Source organism: Mercenaria mercenaria, chromosome 16, assembly GCF_021730395.1.
Source record: "Mercenaria mercenaria strain notata chromosome 16, MADL_Memer_1, whole genome shotgun sequence".
Lineage (NCBI taxonomy): Eukaryota > Metazoa > Mollusca > Bivalvia > Venerida > Veneridae > Mercenaria > Mercenaria mercenaria.
This window is the reverse complement of record NC_069376.1, coordinates 35,743,938-35,763,033: the sequence shown is the minus strand read 5'-3', so window position 1 is coordinate 35,763,033 and position 19,096 is coordinate 35,743,938. Positions and strand designations below refer to the sequence as shown.

The 19,096-nt window shown below is 36.4% G+C and overlaps 1 protein-coding gene across 3 annotated transcripts in view; it reads right to left on the bottom strand.

Moving 5' to 3' along the window:
• Positions 1 to 5,295: 5,295 nt before the first annotated feature.
• The window catches only part of LOC123539782 (KICSTOR subunit 2-like), a 35,810-nt gene continuing 22,009 nt past the window's right edge, over positions 5,296 to 19,096 (bottom strand). For all 3 annotated transcript variants that reach the window (XM_045324548.2, XM_053526732.1, XM_053526731.1), the window contains exons 4-11: positions 18,061 to 18,242; positions 14,598 to 14,735; positions 13,823 to 13,961; positions 10,945 to 11,046; positions 10,211 to 10,305; positions 7,738 to 7,903; positions 7,283 to 7,372; positions 5,296 to 6,356 (exon numbers count right to left, since the gene is read on the bottom strand). In XM_045324548.2, the coding sequence (XP_045180483.2) occupies positions 6,168 to 6,356; positions 7,283 to 7,372; positions 7,738 to 7,903; positions 10,211 to 10,305; positions 10,945 to 11,046; positions 13,823 to 13,961; positions 14,598 to 14,735; positions 18,061 to 18,242 (1,101 nt within the window). In that variant the 3' untranslated portion in view covers positions 5,296 to 6,167. The remainder of the gene's footprint in view (positions 6,357 to 7,282; positions 7,373 to 7,737; positions 7,904 to 10,210; positions 10,306 to 10,944; positions 11,047 to 13,822; positions 13,962 to 14,597; positions 14,736 to 18,060; positions 18,243 to 19,096) is intronic.

Genomic DNA, 19,096 nt, shown 5'->3' with positions numbered 1-19,096 from the left:
TGATGAAATTGTAATTAAAACATTTGTTTTGAAGTGATACTTCAATTAAATGTAATAACTGTATAATAGGTTTTAATTTTAAGATCATCATTGACCTTCAAGGTCCATTGTTTTGTCATTTCCCACATGTTTCAGTGTGTGCCTTACAAAATCCATTCATTATGTAATCGTTCATGCTTTGTCACAGAAACTTGAATAACATTATTTCAATTAATATCATCATCATCATCATCATCATCATCATCATCACCACCACCACCACCATCACCACTATGATCACAATCACCACAACAATCATCATCATCTACAACTTTATCACCATCACCACTATCATCATCATCATCATCATCACCACTATCAAGTTTAAAATCTTACGAGTGTAAAAAGCAGTTCATGTAAATTATACAATTAATTTCTAAAGCACATCTTAGTAAACTCAAGGATAAATGCCCCTAAATCCTACAAATATTTTTTGGAGACAACTGATTCTTGTCTAACCCCATGCAAACTTGTATAATGTCCTTTCAAGTTGAGGCTCTTCCTAAAGAGAAGTCATTTTGTAGGTCGGTGTATTAATACCTCTGATTGTTCATTTCATTTAAAAGTGTATTTGTTCATTAACATTAGAACTTAGAGGAGCAGGGAATTATTCTACTGTGAAATCATTTATTGTCCTAGGCCTGAAATTTAGTGGTTTTGGCCAAAGCAGTGATTTAGTTGGCATATAAATTCACGGATTTAAAATTTTGAACATAAAATGAATGGTAATAGTGTTTTGTCTGGGCATGCTCTCTTGCTGGGTATACATCTTCCCTGACTGGTTTAGTTCAGCAATTGTGAACTTCTTCAGAGGACTTGACCCTAATAACTTGGCCAGTGTAGTTTGCAATATCTAAAATGAACAGAAATTTTACTTTTTAATTGAGCTTTAATTCCATCAATTGTCTTTGTTCATGAAAACAACACAACAGAAATGAATGTGTTTACAGTACTAACACAGTCTCATCTTCAGAGCTTAATTTCCGGAGTGGGACTGCTAGCACTGGCCAAAAATATGTTGAATCCCCAATTTCCTTTTTCTAAGGTAATTGCTTGTTCAAGGCGCTGTCCAGAATTTCAACTTGCATTTTATCTGTACTGTTTTATACCCAAATCACGCACTTATATTTACTTGATCATAGTTGCACATTGGTCTTAAAATGCATCTTGTTATAAAGCTTATTACATTCACCACAATGTAACTTTTGAGTTGTTCATTTTGTGGTGTGTGACTTTGGTTTTGTCTGGTAAGTTTCATTGACAGTTAACATCCTCAACTTTCATCTGCCTTCAGGCTCCACAACATTTAAACATACCCTGTACTTCATACCTTAATTAATAAATTGCTAGTACTACTAAATTAGGAAGTTTTCTGCTCACTGCCTTCTGACTAACAAGAGCTCGTCGAACACAAAATGCCCCCCTTGATGCATTCAGTAATTGCACAAGGAACAGAAATTATTTGCTAACTGTAAACAAAAATTCTACTGTTCTGGTTCAATGTGACATTGACCTTTGACCTATTGACCTCAAAATCAACAGGGGTCATCTGCTGGTCATGATCAACCTCCCTATGAAGTTTAGTGATCATAGGCCCAAGCGTTCTCGGTATCGTCTGGAAAGGGTTTAACTGTTCCGGGTCAATGTGACCTTGACCTTTAGCCTACAGACCTCAAAATCTATAGGGGCCATCTACAGGTCATGACCAACCTCCCTATTAAGTTTCATGATCCTAGGCCCAAGCGTTCTCAAGTTATTGTCTGGAAACGGTTTAAATGTTCCGGGTCACTGTAACCTTGACCTTTGACCTACTGACCTTAAAATCAATAGGGGTCATCTGCTGGTCATGATGAACCTCTCTATCATCTTTCATGACCCTTGGCCCAAGGGTTCTCAAGTTATCGTCCAGAAACCGTTTAACTGTTCCTGGCCAATCTGACCTTGAACTTTGACCAAATGACCTCAAAATCAATAGGGGTCATCTGCTGGTCATGATCAATCTCCCTATCAATTTTTCAATTTTCCTGATCCTAGGCCCAAGCATTCTTGAGTTATCGCCCGGAAACCGTTTTACTGTTCCTGGTCACTGTGACCTTGAACTTTGACCTACTTACCTTAAAATCAATAGGGGTCATCTGCTGGTCATGACCAACCTTCCTATCAACTTTCATGATCCTTGGCCCAAGCGTTCTTGAGTTATCATCCGGAAACCGTTTAACTGTTCAGGGTCACTATGACCTTGACCTTTGACATACAAATCTCAAAATCAATAGGGGTCATCTGCAGGTGATGACCAACCTTCCTATCAACTTTCATGATCCTAGGCCCAAGCATTCTTGTGTTATCATCCGGAAACGGATTAGTCTACATACAGACTGACCGACCGACAGACAGACCGACCGACTGACATCTGCAAAACAATATACCCCTCCTTCGAAGGGGGGCATAAAAAGCATGTAAATAAGCCAATGTTTATTAATTCTGTGACGAATGGGAAAATACTGCTACTATAGAAAGATCTCTGTTCAAAGAATGTCTTAAACTTGGCAATATTTAATGCACATGTATTTCATACCCTAACAAAAGCACCGTCTTGAGGGTGCAGATGCTCATCAGAATTTTTTGTCTCTGTATAATAGAAATATTGACCTACCCAAGATATTCTATGTCCAAAAGGTGCCATAATTCTTGCAAAAAGCAATGCAGAGATATGGTACTTGCTGTGCAGTGTCAACTTTTAATGGCGAATAACTGCTCTGACTTTTAAAGCAATAGCTTTGACTGTAAAGGAGAAAAGATGACCTAAACACAAAACTTAACCAAGAAATCTGATATCTTCTAAGTCCAAAAGGGGCCATATTTCTTGCAAAAAGCAGGATGGAGTTATGTTTCTTGCTGTACATAGTCAGCTTTCAATGGTGAACAAGTGTTGCAAGTTTTAAATCAATAGCTTTAATATTAGTTTAGGAGAAAAGTTGACCTAAACATAGAACTTAACCAAGAAATCTGACAAGTCCATAAAGGGTCATAATTCTTGCAAAAAGCAGGATGGAATTATGTTTCTTGCTGTACAGAGTCAGCTAATGATGGTGGATAAGTGTTGTAAGTTTTAAAGCAATAGCTTCGATCGCTTAGGAGAAAAGCTGACCTAAGCATATAACTTAATCAGGCAATGCCAACGCCAACTATCAAGTGATGACAATAACTCATCATTTTTATTCAAACATGAGGGTCATGATGACCCTGAATCGCTCACCTGAGTAATATGATCCACCTGTTTCAAATGTCAAACTGAGGCTAAAATATAAAGAAAATAGGTCAGTAGGTCAAATTCATGGTCACTGAAAGTCAGTTTTAAGATCGGTGTGAAAAACTGTACATGTCAACCAAATTTCAAGGCTGTATCTTAAACAAGAGGGCCATGATGGCCCTACATCGCTCACCTGAATTATGTTGCTTGCTTGAACAAATTTCTTTGGTAAAGCCTCAAAAACAAGAAAGTAGGTCAGTAGGTCATATTCATCATCACTGAAAGTCAGTTTTAAGATTAGTGTACAAAACTGTACATGTCATCCAAATTTCAAGGCTGTATCTTAAAAACAAGAAAGGTCAGTAGGTCACATTTATGGTCACTGAAAGTCAAGTTTTAAGATCGCTGTGCAAAACTGTACATGTCATCCAAAGGCTGTATCTTACAAAACAAAAGGGTCATTGACCCTAAAGCGCTCACCTGTGTACAAGGCTTCAAGTGTGTTTGCGTAAGTACAGAGTTAGGTTTCTTCTATGTTAGCCTATATTATATACATGTCACACACACACTTTTGAACCTAGGGCAATAATTTGAACAATTATGGTAGACATTACAAATCTGATATCACACGCCAAATATCAAGGCTCTAGCTATTATAGATTCAGAGAAGAAAAGTGACCATGCCCCCTGGCAGCCATGTTTTTTGACGAATCGGAAAAATTTGAACAACTTGGTAGAGGGTCACACAAGAACCATTTGTGTAAAATTATTTCAAAATCAGGCTTGCAGTTTCAAACAAGAAGATTTTTAACGTTTCCACTATATACATATAGGGAAAAGTGACCATGCCCCTCTGGCGGCCATGTTTTTTGATGAATCAAAATAATTTGAACAATCTTAGTAGAGGGTCACACAAGGCCCATTTCTGTAAAATTATTTTAAAATCGGGCTAGCAGTATGACACATGAAGATTTTTAAAGTCTCCACTATATACATATAGGGAAAAGTGACCACACCCTCTGGCGGCCATGTTTTTTTTGACAAATCAAAATAATTTGAACAATCTTGGTAGAGGGTCTCACAGATGAGCTAAAACAAGAAAGTAAGTCAGTAGATCAAGGTCATGGTCAGGTGACCCCTAATCACTTGAGGTCATTAGGTAATTGTAATTAGAGTCTAGGAACTATGATCTAATAATTTTTAAGTACTTTTTCCTATATAATTCATATAACAAGTGACCCCAGGACAGTGCCTCTTTTCTCCCCAGGGGTATAATTTGAACAATCTTATAAGAGATCCACTAGGCAATGCTACACACCAAAAATATCAAAGGCCTAGGCCTTGAACTTTAGGACAAGAAGATTTTTTTCCCTATATGTCTATGTAAAACTTGAGATCCCCAAGGGCAGGGCCTCTTTTCACCCCAGGGTAATAATTTGAACAATTTTGGTAGAGGACCACAAGACAATGCTACATACCAAATATCGAAAGCCTAGGCCTTGCAGTTACTGCCTGAGCAATGATGTACCGGTATTAGTTTCCATTATTATCAGAATGCCACCTGTCTCTCCCTATTACTATTGTGGGCAAATACAAAGCTCTATCAGTAATTTTGTTTGCATCTATTTGATTTAAAGCAAATAAGCGGTGGACGACGACCAAAGATGGCCCTCTTGGAATTATTTCAGTAATCAGTGGATACCTGGAAAGAAATAAGCCGGCAGAATGTCTTCCTCACATGAAGGAATTCTGTGTTTCAAACAGCACTAAGGGTTAAGTGGTTCTTAGTCAACAACTCTAACCACTTGACCGAAGAGGCCGCTCTGTCAGTAAGACATGTGTTTTCTCAATTAGTAATTTTGTCCTACAAACATCATAATTGTTCATTTCAATTTTCATTAAGTAAATCATCTTTGAACATATTTATCATGAAAAGGGCACTATATAAATCTGATATAATAATAATAATAATAATTTACTGAGATCAAAACAACCACAATCTGAAATCTATTAGCATGGTGATGTATTTTCAAGTAATTGTATAAATCTGAAAATAGAAAACATTCTATACTTGAAAAAAAAAATCCTTTCTAAATGATTATTCTATGAGTGTTACTTATGCAGCTAATACATACTAAAATTACTTGTTGAAATTTTTTTTTCAAAGTCTGGAAGTTCTCAACTTTACATTATTCAACATTACATTAATTTCCAGTCCAGTACATAAAAAGTATAAAATGTACTTTGTTTAGAAGTTTTCCAGGGCGTTGTCTAGCACAAGAAATAAAATAAAATCTTGAACATAAATCTTGCATTTAATGTCTGTTTAATTTACACAGAGGAAGGTAAAAAGCACATAACAAATATCACAGAAACGCTGCCTGGTTCAACATCAGAAACCGAGTGCACACAGTCACTCTGGTCATTCGTTAAGGTAGTGGACATGTAATGATAATCAGCACACCTTACTCTCATCTCATTGCATATTTTCTGTATGCAATTCCAGTGTTTTCCGGCTGTTATATAAAAATGTTCTATTTCGGCTGAAGAATGTCAAAAATAGCATTTGAAGAATAAGTTATCGCAATGATATTGCCGAGTGTCATTACTGTCCATTATCTTAAACCAAATGACACATTTCAAAACATCTACTTCACTTTATTATTGCACAATTTCATCTTTCTTCTACTTAAAATAGTGTAACTTGCAATTCCCACTATCACATGGTAAAATTTCTTTTTCTTAATCTGATTTTGAACATTTTCTTGACCAGTCTCTTGGATTGTGTTTTTGAACATTCAGAAAAATACACATCCAGTAAGGTATTTGGTCTATCAGAACACTCTTACAGGTCAAAAAACAAACAAACTGAATTTGATCATTTTCTCGATGCACCTCTTGAACCAGGTTTTAAACTTGCGAAATGTTTTGCACATTTTAACATAGAGCCAAGTTCCGTCATAAAACTGTTCACATAGGAGTCTTTCTCTGATTTCTTACTCTCGTATATTACAACGATATAAATCTTCGGATCTGCACATGTGATGAAGTATGTACTCTGAACACCCTGAAAAAGGAAAAATAAATACACAATGGTAACAACATTCTAATACATTGTATACTATATTCAAGGGCAAGAAAATAAAGTTATTTTTTACTTATGAATTCCTTACAGTATCAAATACAATTTATCTCATAAAATCATTTTATGAACTCTGTACGTAATTCCTCATAAAATTATTTTATGAACTCTGTACGTAATTCCTCATAAAATTATTTTATGAACACTGTATGTAATTCTGTGACTTATTCTAAACGTCTTTGATTGAGCAGTTACTAAGTGGAAATAAAACCCGAGTAACAGAAGTCTCCCCCTTTCTCGAAACTGAATTTGCATATCTGAATTTTATGTTATTCGAAACACAGTAGTTTCTGGAATGAATTTATCTATTTTAGCACCTTTGCAAATATTTAAATTTGAAAGCATAATCAAGATGTAACCAATGAATTGCCTCATAAGAAAATGTCTGTAAGCTGATATATTTTCCCTCAACATGTGAAATTCTTGATGCGAGTGAAAAACAAAAGGGGGCAAAAATGGTACTGAAAATATTTTAAGACTGGTTTGCATATTGCTTTAAAACACTATGGTTCAGCAATTTTAATACTGTTGGATCAGTCTAAAATTACACATGCACATGTAAACACTTGCCTCCAGGCATGATTAAATCTGGTAATTAATTGCTTATTATGCCAAATGTCAAAATTTATGCCTGAAGTTTGCTTTCGAGAAGGCTAGATTATTGACTTTCAGACTAATGCAACAAAGTTTCAAAGTAACTCATCTGGTATTTCCTGAAAAAAATTAGTAGTCCACCAAAATTTCAGGTAGCCTTTGGGTTCTGCACATTGAATTTCTAGAACCCTGGAGTAAGGCTCAAACTTACTAAGCCTTTTCTTTTTCTAATTGTGTCATACATGGATTTATCTTACCTTGTCATATATACATGTTACTTTATCAGTTTCTATGGTCCTATCACTTATCATCATCACCACATTGGGCCAGTGACTGGCAGGGTACTCCTACAGATGAAAGAGATGTTATTAAAACTAATACAATCATAATTATCTAAATATAGGCACAAATAATAATAAAGTATATAAGAAAAACATCCAGATTATTCAAATGTAAGTTTAGTAGAATCTCTCAAAGCCAGACCTCTCATCACCACCTCATAATGAAGAACCTTCCTGGTTCTACAACTGGTCTATTATAAGGTCAACATTTTTTAAATAATGCATCTAGTTTTGTCCCAATGAGACAAAGTTTTTTATATTTAGGATTTTAATGTACAATTTCATAAATGAAAAGAAATCTTCATTTTAATAGAAGGTGTATTTCTAAGGCAAAAAATGCAACTAGAAAATTGAATAAAATTCCCTATTACCCCAGGGTATGAGTATATAGCTGGGTAACTATCCAGTCCTGTTGCCTGCTCAAACTGTTTATCTGGGTGGTGGTAACCTGGCCCTTTATATACATGTTCTATTTCCTGAGTGTCGAGAACCAGGGATACATTCAAAGCATCAGTTTTCTTTTGGAAAGCTAAAATCCTGTTAATAAATAAAAACATACTGTTAACCTTTTACCCTACTAAATTTCTAAAATGGACTGGTCCAACATCCAATTTGGGCAGTACCATTTATTATTCAAAGGGGTGTCAACTGAAAATTTACTGAATGAATAGCAAACAGTGCAGACTATTATCAGCGGATCTTCTCTGCACTGGTCGCAAAGGCAGAATCACTTGCTGCCATCAGGCTAAAGGTTAAAAGCAATTAACTACATAAAAGTCAGGTTGTAAAATGATAAGGTAGCAGACCTGTAAAGTCAATCGGCATTTTCCATTAGATTACGTATTCTCTTATGCTATTTCGGTGCTTTCCGGTTGTTATGACAAGCAATTTACTGGTATAGACGAATGATGCTGAAATTGCATGTGAGAAATTGAAACTGCATAGACATTGGTAATTGTCATATTGGGTCAAGTTAACACAATTTTTAGCTAAAATACATTTATGTTATCATTTATTGGTTTGACTCATGTGCAAGATTGTGTTTTTGTGACCAGTAAAAAATCAGCAATATATGCAAGTACTGTAAAACACTTTAAATTCGCGAGATCTTTATTTCGCGAATTTGTCCCCATTTTTGGCATTTTATTATTTCGCGAAATCTTAAATTCGCGATGTTAAAATCGTAATTTTAAATTCGTGAATGTGAATCCGGAAGAAAACCGGAAGTACGACTGCATTCGGTTACTTTCTGCAATTATGGTACCTGTATGACGTCACTGTTAAAAGTTTATTCTCCGGTCCGCTAGTGCGTGTTACGCTCCTTATTGATAGCAGATTAATGCCTTTAATATCTGATATGTGCTCACTGTTGTATAGTCGTCAATAAATTGTTCCTTTCTTTTGTTATTACGTAGCTTTAATATCCGTAACATTTACAAGTGTTAGAAGTATCAGATTGGGTTTGAAACCGGCTATAATCGCAATGTAATTACGTGCCGGTGAGCTCATGGACGATGGAAGAAAAAGGTTCAAAATAGGTAAAATAAATTAGTTTAAACTAAAAAATATCATGGCTCGACTGGGACTCCATATTTACAATGAACGCTTGATCTTTGAACATTTATTATGCACCCAATCATTGCAAACTTTTCACAGTTTCTTTCAGTTTTGAAAAATGTGTAAACCATTGTAAAATTGGTAAACAATGGTACATTTTGTATAATAATTATCTTTGTCTTTTGAAAAGGGAAACTGTTTCGTTTGGCGTGAAAAATAATCGCGTGTATGTATGCCAATTTCAAGTTGTACATGAAAGCGTGTTTTGAGGAGTTTTATGCTAACAAAATCGCCGTCCAATTAAAGGATAGTAACATTGACTCTGTAAATGTTGATTTGCGCTTGTCCACTGTGAAACCACTGCACGCTAAATGGCTTGTTAAAACCATGCAGAAAATTGAGAATGACACTGATATGGTACAGCGTGGCTGGATTCAGGCTGGAATTCACGTCACAGCTTAATTTAGAATTACTAGTACTTAGTACATGTACTATAGTATTGTAATGGAAGATAACTTTGTTTGAGCGGTCATGTACAGTAACACCGTTGGTTTCTTCCCTTGTGCTGAATTGGATAAATGTTTACTATTAAATAATAAATATTATACTTTGCTGTATACATGTATATTTTGTATATAATATAGTCATTTAACCGTACTTGTTGAACCATGGTGGAATCACGCAAAATCACAATAACTGAATTTCGTAAGTGCGAACATTTATCGTTCAGACACTATTTCGGACATCAGCGAATTTCGGATAAACATGAACAGGTAAAGCTATTTTTCGCGGTCACTTTGAATTCGCGAGTACTTAACCTCGCGAATATTAGCGAAAATTAAATTCTCGCGAATAAAAGGTGTTTTACAGTACATGCGTCTAAGTATATTTATAGTCACTACAATATGGGTGACTGCTCCAGAAGAATGTTAGTAATCGCAGATGGACGGTAATACGAGATACAGTAGGTGCTAAAATTCAAAAAAGATTCCCTGATTCTTCAGCGTGCCAGGTGTAAATCACACATACATGGGTTTCATACCTAAAAGTAAGTAATTTTACCTCAGGTGAGTGCAGGCTTCAACTCAACCCCTATTGTCATGGTCCAATGTCCTATCACTGGACCACTGTGTTTTCTCAACACACTGGAAGTCTATCTTCCCTTACAAACTGACCATAGAAGGGCTGGAATCCTAATCAAAGGTCCTTAGAAGAACAAATACACTTTAGTAATTCACAGGGGTTCTTTTCTAGGCATACCATTAATAGTGAGGGCAAAATACTTACTTTGCAGAATAGTCTTCAACATTTTTGGATGACAGTGATTTCATTTCAACAGGTGTCGTCTGCTTGCTAAGTACATCATAGAAATAAAGGCTGAACTGAAATATCAAAAACATATTTATTTTTTCACTTTGCTTTTTCCTGTCTTTTTGTCTTCTTTTATGTTTAGTTTAAAGTCACACTGACACAATTATAGGTAATGTGGTGACTTTCCAGCTTTTGCTTCTGATGTTGGAGGACGACCCTAAATATTATTGCATTATTCCATTACGGGCAGGCAGCTTTGTAGAACTAGCAACATTCTGTGAGCCAGCTTGATAGCTTCCATCCATGAAAATATTCAAAACCCCAGGGAAGGTTTTGAACCAACATCAGTGAAAAGCAAGTCATCTGAGGTTCATGACTTTAACCACTCTGCCACAGAGGCACACTATTTCCATGATTAAGACAGACAAGGTCATAAGGTTGATCCCTGGGTGAGTTTACTTCTTTCTGTGATGATGTGTTTGAACTGAAACACTTGACACATTTTTTTTTGCAATTTTCGGTACAGTAACTGTGATTTTTTATGCAATGGTTGATAGCATTTCTCCCTGACTTTTGACCACGTAACTTGTCCACCTGTACAAGCCAACTTCGGATAAAGATTATACATTAAGTTTCCTATGTTAGCAACCAATTATATACTTGTCATCTTCCATTTACAATTACACAAGATGCAAATACTGTGAAATTACCTTGGCAACAAGTAAACTCTTGTATCTTAGCAACCACTGATACAGAGCTGGCCATGCTGATACAGTCTTTGACGAATGACCAAACATACTTTTCTTTGTTGTCTGAAAAAAAAAAAGCTTACATTTAACCACAAAGCACAAGGAGTTAGCCCTAATCTTGCTAAATTTCTAACAAAAGGGTCACTGACCCTAAAGCGCTCACCTGTGTACATGGCTTCAAGTGTGTTTGTACTGGTCCAGAGTTAGGTTTCTAGCCTATATTATACACATTTCACACACATTTTGAACTAGGGCAATGATTTGAATAATTACGGTAGAAATTACAAATCTGATATCGAATGCCAAATATCAAGGCACATTATGTTCAATGATACTTACAGGGAAAAGTGACCACGCTCCCTGGCAGCCACGTTTTTTGATGAATCAATATAATTTGAACAAGCTTGCTGGAGGGTCACACAATGACAATTTGAGTAAAATTATTCTCTAATCGGGCCAGCAGTTTCTAATAAGAAGACTTTTAAAGTTTTCACTATATACATATAGGGAAAAGTGACCATGCCCTCTGGCGGCAATGTGTTTTGACAAATCAAATAATTTGAACAATCTTGGGAAAGGGTCACACAAAGACTATTTTTGTAAAATTATTTTAAAATCGGCCGAGCAGTTTCTAACAAGAATATTTTTTAAATTTCCACAATATACATATAAGGAAAAGTCACCATGACCCCTGGCGGTCATGTTTTTTGACAAATCAGTATAATTTGAACAATCTTGGTAGAAGGTGACATAAGGACCATTTGCATGAAATGGTTAAAGAGGAGATGTTGTTTAAAGATTTTCCTATTTTTGGCTCTGGCAGCCCCTATGTGCAACCAAGCAGAACCATTTGAACAACTTTGATAGAGGACCATCCAAGGAACATTCATGCTAAGTTTCATCAAAATCCATTCAGTGGTTTTGGAGGAGATGTCTTTTAAACACAATTTTTGATGACGGACGGACGAACAAACAGCCGGATGCCGGACAACGGACACAGCGTGATCACAATAGCTCACCCTAAGCATTGCTCAGGTAAGCTAAAAACTGGTCCATCATTCAATTTGGGCAATACCATTTATTATTCAAGGGGTGTTCACTGAAAATTTATTGAATGAATAGCAAACAGTGCAGACTATTATCAGAAATCCGTGCAGGCTGATCTTGGTTTGCTTTGGTCGCAAAGGCAGAATCACTTGCCACCAGCAGGCTAAAGGTTAGTGGATTTGTGTTTGTAGAAATCTAAGTTTTTATGTTCATAATATTATTTTTCCTCTTAATTATTATTATTATTATACCAGACTTATATAGCACCCTTTTTATGACAAACATGTTCAAAGGCACTTTACATATAGCAAATGCAGCCACACGGGGCACGAAATTCATCCTCTACTAGTACAGACACAGAGCGATCTGACCAGAGGGACACAGTGAGATAAATAAAGCCCCTAGCACAGATAGAGAGAAATCCTTTTTAGATACAAGCATGTCTGGTTAACTTATAACTTAGCCTAGCTCTTTGCGAAATGACAGTCTGGTTCTTTAACATGCCCGGTGTATAGCACTGATACACGCGAAGCCGTCTTTCCTGGGAAGAATCAGTGCAGGCCTCTTTAGACTTAAAACATTGATGACTCAATAATCTTAAGACTGTTAAACTCAGGCTGAGTAAATATAGAGCAAATCAAACAAGAACTAAATCTTTTACTAAAGGCTATTAATATGGAGCAAACACTACTTTTTGACTTTCGACTTCAAAATGTGACCTTGACCTTGGACCAAATGACCTGGCCCAATTTCACGAAAAAACTTAAGTAATTACTTTAATAGCTCAGTCTGTTATTTAAAATGCTTGTTTTTTCCCATTATGTATCTTCAATGTTGCTCTGCACATCATCTTCATCAGGTAAACAAAACTAAAGTTTGTTTAATTGAAATCTACGAAGCTGCTGACCATAAGAAGCGGCTATGAACTTTAGTAATCCAACCTCCACCTTGGACCTTGTGAACTGGGTTGTGCACTTTGTACGCAATCTTTATGATATTAAGAATTAACCCAGGTTTAACAAAATATGGAGCAGACTCAGAGTAAAGGTATTTGAATTTTGACCTCCAAGTGTGACCTTGACCCTGAACCTAGTGACAGTATTTCAAGGACTTAAATATTTTTTCATTAAGCAAGTGGTCCAATTTTTTAGAGCTCCACATTAAACAATCTCTGCAACTCAACAATTCAAGTCCAAGGCTGAGCCCTTCCGCTTAACTCAGCAGGGAGAGCGCAGATCTACTGATCCTGGGCTTGGGAGTTCGATCACCGGGTAAGGCGTATGTTCTCCATGATGATTTGATAGAAGACGTATCTGAAATCATTCGTCCTCCATCTCTGATTCATGTGGGGAAGTTGGCAGTTACTTGCGTAGAACAGGTTTGTACTGGTACAGAATCCAGGAACACTGGTTAGGTAAACTGCCTGCTGTTACATAACTGAAATACTGTTGAAAAACGGCGTTAAACCCGAAACAAACAAACAAGTAAGTCCAAGGCTTGTATTCATCAATGTTTCAAGTCTGAAATTTAGACGAGGAATTGAAATCTCTAAAAATTTAAATTGACATAACTTCCTCTGTTGTAAATCTATACTGCTGAAACTTTGCATAAATTTTTGTTGATGTATATGCCATATCTGTATCACTATCATTAAAATCCATGTAAGATTTACAAATAGAGAGCAAAAAGTAATTTTAGCATTTCAAACTGTAAGTCTGAAGTATTAGATTTTAAATACTGATGATATGGGCCTGAATTTTCCGAATTTGAGCACCAGTCCACTGATTAATACCTCTTTGGCTTGTGATGCTGATCCCCAACTTGTGAGTTTACTATGAGCCTGATGTAACTGTAACAATGACTGAAGGAACTGGGCCTGTGACATCAGAATCTGGCTCTGTAATAAATGGTTGATGACGTCACATTCACATCTGTCAAAAAAATAGAAACAAAGAAAATATTTAACACTGATGGTGCGAATCATCAGGTTTTAAGTCATAATAACACAATTTAAGTTAAAATGACAACTTCCGTATTGACTGGTTGAAAAGACCACAGATTTCATTCTGAATATTATTTGAAGTATTCAGTTTGGTGATCATTTGGGCAAAACCACTGACCTTCAGCATGCCAGCTAGGTATCGAGTCTGAGTGATTTACGGTACTCATTATATCAGAATAGTTCACACTATCTTGAATAACAATATTGTGCATTGACATTTAACGCTCAAACAGAGTTTATGGAATTGAAGCTGAGTTATACAAACAAGATATGCACAGTGCACAGGGAATATAAAGCATTATCGTAAAAAAACGCTAAATGTGCACCACTTTTAAAATAGGAATAATATTAACAGTTTGTGAGGTACAATCTTCACAATATATGGCAAACTTGTGAAATAAACTGGACTATGTAAAACAATAAGACCACTACACTCTTTATTTCTGCAATATAGTCAGTTTGCAAGATAAGACTGTAAAAACATTTATATCTGATAGGTTTCTGGCCCATTCCCAAACAGCCTTAAAAATAATGCTGAATATGTATTTCTAAAACTTGTTCTTACGTGAAACTTGATTTTAGGTTGGCAAGTATCGGATGATGGAAGTTTTTGCTGTGTACATGTATAATTTCAGCAATGACATCAACAAGATCTTCGTAGTTCATGTTCTTGTTGGTTCCCATAGTACTTATCTGTTCATAGCTGGGCACCGGTTATGGAAATGTTCAACATTTGATAACAATATCATATTGTTTAAAATTATTCCAGAGTTATTTTATTTCTTTTAACTAGCATATCGTAATCAAAGCTTAAATAACATTCCCCAGGAGTCTCATATACAAAACTAGAGGGCCATGATGGCCCTATATCGCTCACCTGAGTTTAGTTGCATGTTTAAACAAATTTCTTTGCTTTAAGCTTCACTAACAAAAACTAGGTGAGTAGGTCATGGTAAAGATTATTCAAGAAAAATACCGAAATCCGTTTAAAAACTAGAGTTGCTTTTGAGAAAAGCGCATGTCTTGGGAGTCCCACAACTGCCTAATCATCTAAATAGCAAGTCAGTCTTTATATACTGTTTACTCACTACAAATATACCCTTAAGAGCAAAAAGGCCGATTTTGGGTAATTCAAGGGCCATAATTCTGGAGTGCCTCGGGCGATTTGGCTAGTTAATGAACCTGGTCAAGGAGTTATGGTAAAAAAACATTTGGTTTAGGTTTGGTGAAGATCGGGTGAGAAATGTTGGACTTATAGTGCGGATGAGAATAAAAAGGCCGATTTTCGGTAATTCAAGGGCCATAATTCCAAAGTACCTGGGTCGATTTGGCTAGTTATCAAACTTGGCCGCGGACCTATGGTCAAACACATTTTGTTAAAGTTTGGTGATGATCGGATGAGAAATGTTCGACTCAGAGCACGGACAAGAGTAAAAAGGCCGATTTTCGGTAATTCAAGGGCCATAACTCCAAAGTGCCTGGACCGATTTGGCTCATTATCGAACTTGCCCTACTAGAGCGCATGCACATTCATCAAGTCAAAAGGACTCCTATAGACTGCATGCGCATTCCTGAAGCCAAAAGGACCCCTGTACTACTCATGCCAAAAGGACCCCTATACACTTTTGGCTCCAGGAATGCGCCTAAGATCTGAGCATTTTTCGGTAATTCAAGGACCATAATTCCAAAGTGCCTAGGCCGATCTGGCTAGTTATCGAACTTGGATGAGCACTTATTGGCAGACACATTTTGTTTTGTTTGTTTTGGGTTTAACGCCGTTTTTCAACAGTATTTCAGTCATGTAACGGCTGGCAGTTAACCTAACCAGTGTTCCTGGATACTGTACCAGTACAAACCTGTTCTCCGCAAGTAACTGCCAACTTCCCCACATGAGTCAGAGGTGGAGGACTAATGATTTCAGACACAATGTCGTTTATCAAATAGTCACGGAGAACATACACCCCGCCCGAGAATCGAACTCACGACCCCGCAATCCGTAGACCAACGCTCATACCTACTGAGCTAAGCGGGCGGGCGACACATTTTGTTGAAGTTTGGTGAAGATCTGATGAGAAATGTTTGACTTAAGAGTGCGGACAAGCTTTGTGACAGACACACACACAGACACACACACACACAGACTGGAGTAAATCAATATGTCTCCCACACCACTGTGTGGTGGGAGACATAATTAAAGCGGTGGTCCAAATTTCTTTGCTGTAGCTTCAAAAACAAGAAAGTAGGTCAGTAGTTCAGGGTTAAGAATTTGAATTTTAAACTATTTAAACCCGGGGCGGAGCCATATTTGACCCTAGGGGGATAATTTGAACAATCTTGGTAAAGGACCACTAGGCAATGCAACATACCAAATATCAAAAGCCTAGGCCTTGGAGTTTCAGACAAGAAGATTTTTAAAAGTTTTTTACTATGCAAGTCTATGTAAAACTTGAGACCCCCTGGGCGGGGCTTATTTTATCCCAGGGACATAATTTGAACAAACTTAGTAGAGAACCATAAGGCAATGCTACATACCAAATCTCAAAGGCCTAGGTCTTGTGGTTTCAGACAAGAAGATTTTTAAAGTTTTTTTCCTATATAAGTCTATGTAAAACTTGGGACCCCCGGGGAGGGGCCTCTTTTCATCCCAGGGGCATAATTTGAACAATCTTCATAGAGGACCATTAGATGATGTCACATGCCAAATATCAAGGCTCTACACCTTGTGGTTTTGGACTAGAAGACTTTTTAAGTTTTTCCTTTCGGTTGCCATGACAACCAGAGTTCTATGTGGAATTCAATTCTTTGAATAATTTTGAAAAGGGGGCCATCCAAGGATCATTCCTGTAAAGTTTCATCAAATTTGAACTGGTAGAACTGGTGGTTTAGGAGGAGATATTGTTTAAAGGGAAGTGTGGCCTGATGCCAGACGGTGAGTGAGCCTTTGGCTCAGGTGAGCTAAAAAATAAATGCCGAGTGACGAGTGTTCTGCAGGAATACAAAATTATTTTTTTCAAACCATCTGATTTAAGAAAATCATCGATCTACAGTTATTTTTCAATTCACAAGTTAAAACGTTAAGGCTTCTTTTACAAATATAACCATTTCTATCCAATGGTTGCAGAAATAAATGGCGTTTTTTCCTGATTTTAAGATTTTACATGGCAACCTTGTTTTTAGGTAACCAACTGAAGTCTGATGAAACTCTGTACATAGGTTATAACACAGCGCTTGAAGACAAGTCTCAAAATTAGCATTTCATTTTTTGCACCAAAGTGTATTCTGGCAACTTGTAAGATTATATTTCTGGACTGGTCAGTTAATAAAACCTTAAAGCAAAAACTGTTTCTGGGCTCTAACCCACCAGACCTTGCATGCATGTCAATTAATTTACCCCGACTTGATTATTAAATACATGTACTGTTTTCCGAGTAAATTATATTAATCAGTACAATCTATAAACAGAACTTAAGATGCCCTAAAGATTTCACTAAATTTTACTTTTGGCATTCCACTATTTCTACCTTAACCCTTACCCTGCTAAATTTCTATAATGGAATGGTCCATCATTCAATTTGGGCAGTAACATTCATCATTCAAAGGGTTGTTTACTGAAAATTTACTGACTGAATAGCCAACAGTGCAGACCACGATCAGCCTTCACATCTTGGTCCGCACTGCTCGCAAAGGCAGAATCATTTGCCACCAGCAGGCTAAAGGTTACGGTAATATACCGTACTGTGAAATCATTCAACTTTAGTGCATGAAATTCTGTGGTTTTATATGCAATGGGCTACTTCTTGGGGGACTGAATTTGTAAATCTGAACTTTTGAGTAGAAAATGAATGGTAAGTTTGTTTGTTTGTAGGGGTTTAAATTTTGCAGATTAATGGTTCCACAAAATCCACGAAAATCAGACCCCCACTACGGACATTAATGACGTCACAATAATAAACTTGGCGAGATCTTTCTTGAGAACACTAATACATTTTACTACTGTAGAGCTACTGATAAACATTGTGAAAGGATACAAATCCATTGTCCTCTGTCGAGCTCTGATATATTCACACAGCTGACCACACAAATGTGACAGTAGGAGTTCAAACTCCACCATAGGACCAGGCAGACCAAGCACAATGTGCTCCTGTTGTTTTACCGTTTCCTCAATTCGCCTTAGTTCTCCGAGTAACAAAAAATAAGAGTTCCTTAATGACTGAAATGAGACACTGAAATTCTAAAGTTAATGTCTGACCTGTCTATTCCTTAGCAAAAATTCTTGTTATATTACTATTTCAAATGCTGCCAAGTCACTTAATTCAATGGGCATGAAATTTTGTTGTTACAATTTTTAAAGGTACTGTAAAATCATGTAATTTCGTGGGCATGAAATTTCGTGGTTTTGATCAAAACGGCAATTTCGTGGGGATAAGAATTCGTGGATTTCAACTTTTGAAGACAAAATGAATGGGAATTTTACATGTACGTTGGGATTTAATTTCATTGATTGACTGAACTACGAAATCCATGAAAATTAGTCCCCCACGAATACTAATGATTTCACAGTATTAAATGAAAGGGATATCATTTGCTCTTTAATTTTGCCAATTAATGCAACCACGATAGCCGTGAATCTTAGACCCCAATGAATATTGAGGTAGTTCTGCATGTTCGGATCTATTTTTTTCCACAATGTAGGATTAAACCCTGGAAAAAGTGATATGAAAAATTAGGACCTCAGGCAAGTTTTCATTATGGCAGTCTATGGGAAAATTACATATTTCATATTAAACATTTTCGCAAATAGAATTTTTTCTACAATGTAGATTTTAATGAAACTTCTCCCAGTCGTAAATAAACATATGGCCTATTGTAATTATGGTGAAATAAAATGCAAGTCCATGTGCTTGTATTTGAAATATTTGGCCATGATTAAAGTGATCCACACTTTTCAAGCTGGTTTTAAGCCAATATTTTGAATTATTTAACGTGTCACATGTTTGTTTTAATACCATATTTAACTTTAGAAAGAAAGTAACATTGCCATTGTAATAAAAATGGTTACCTTTA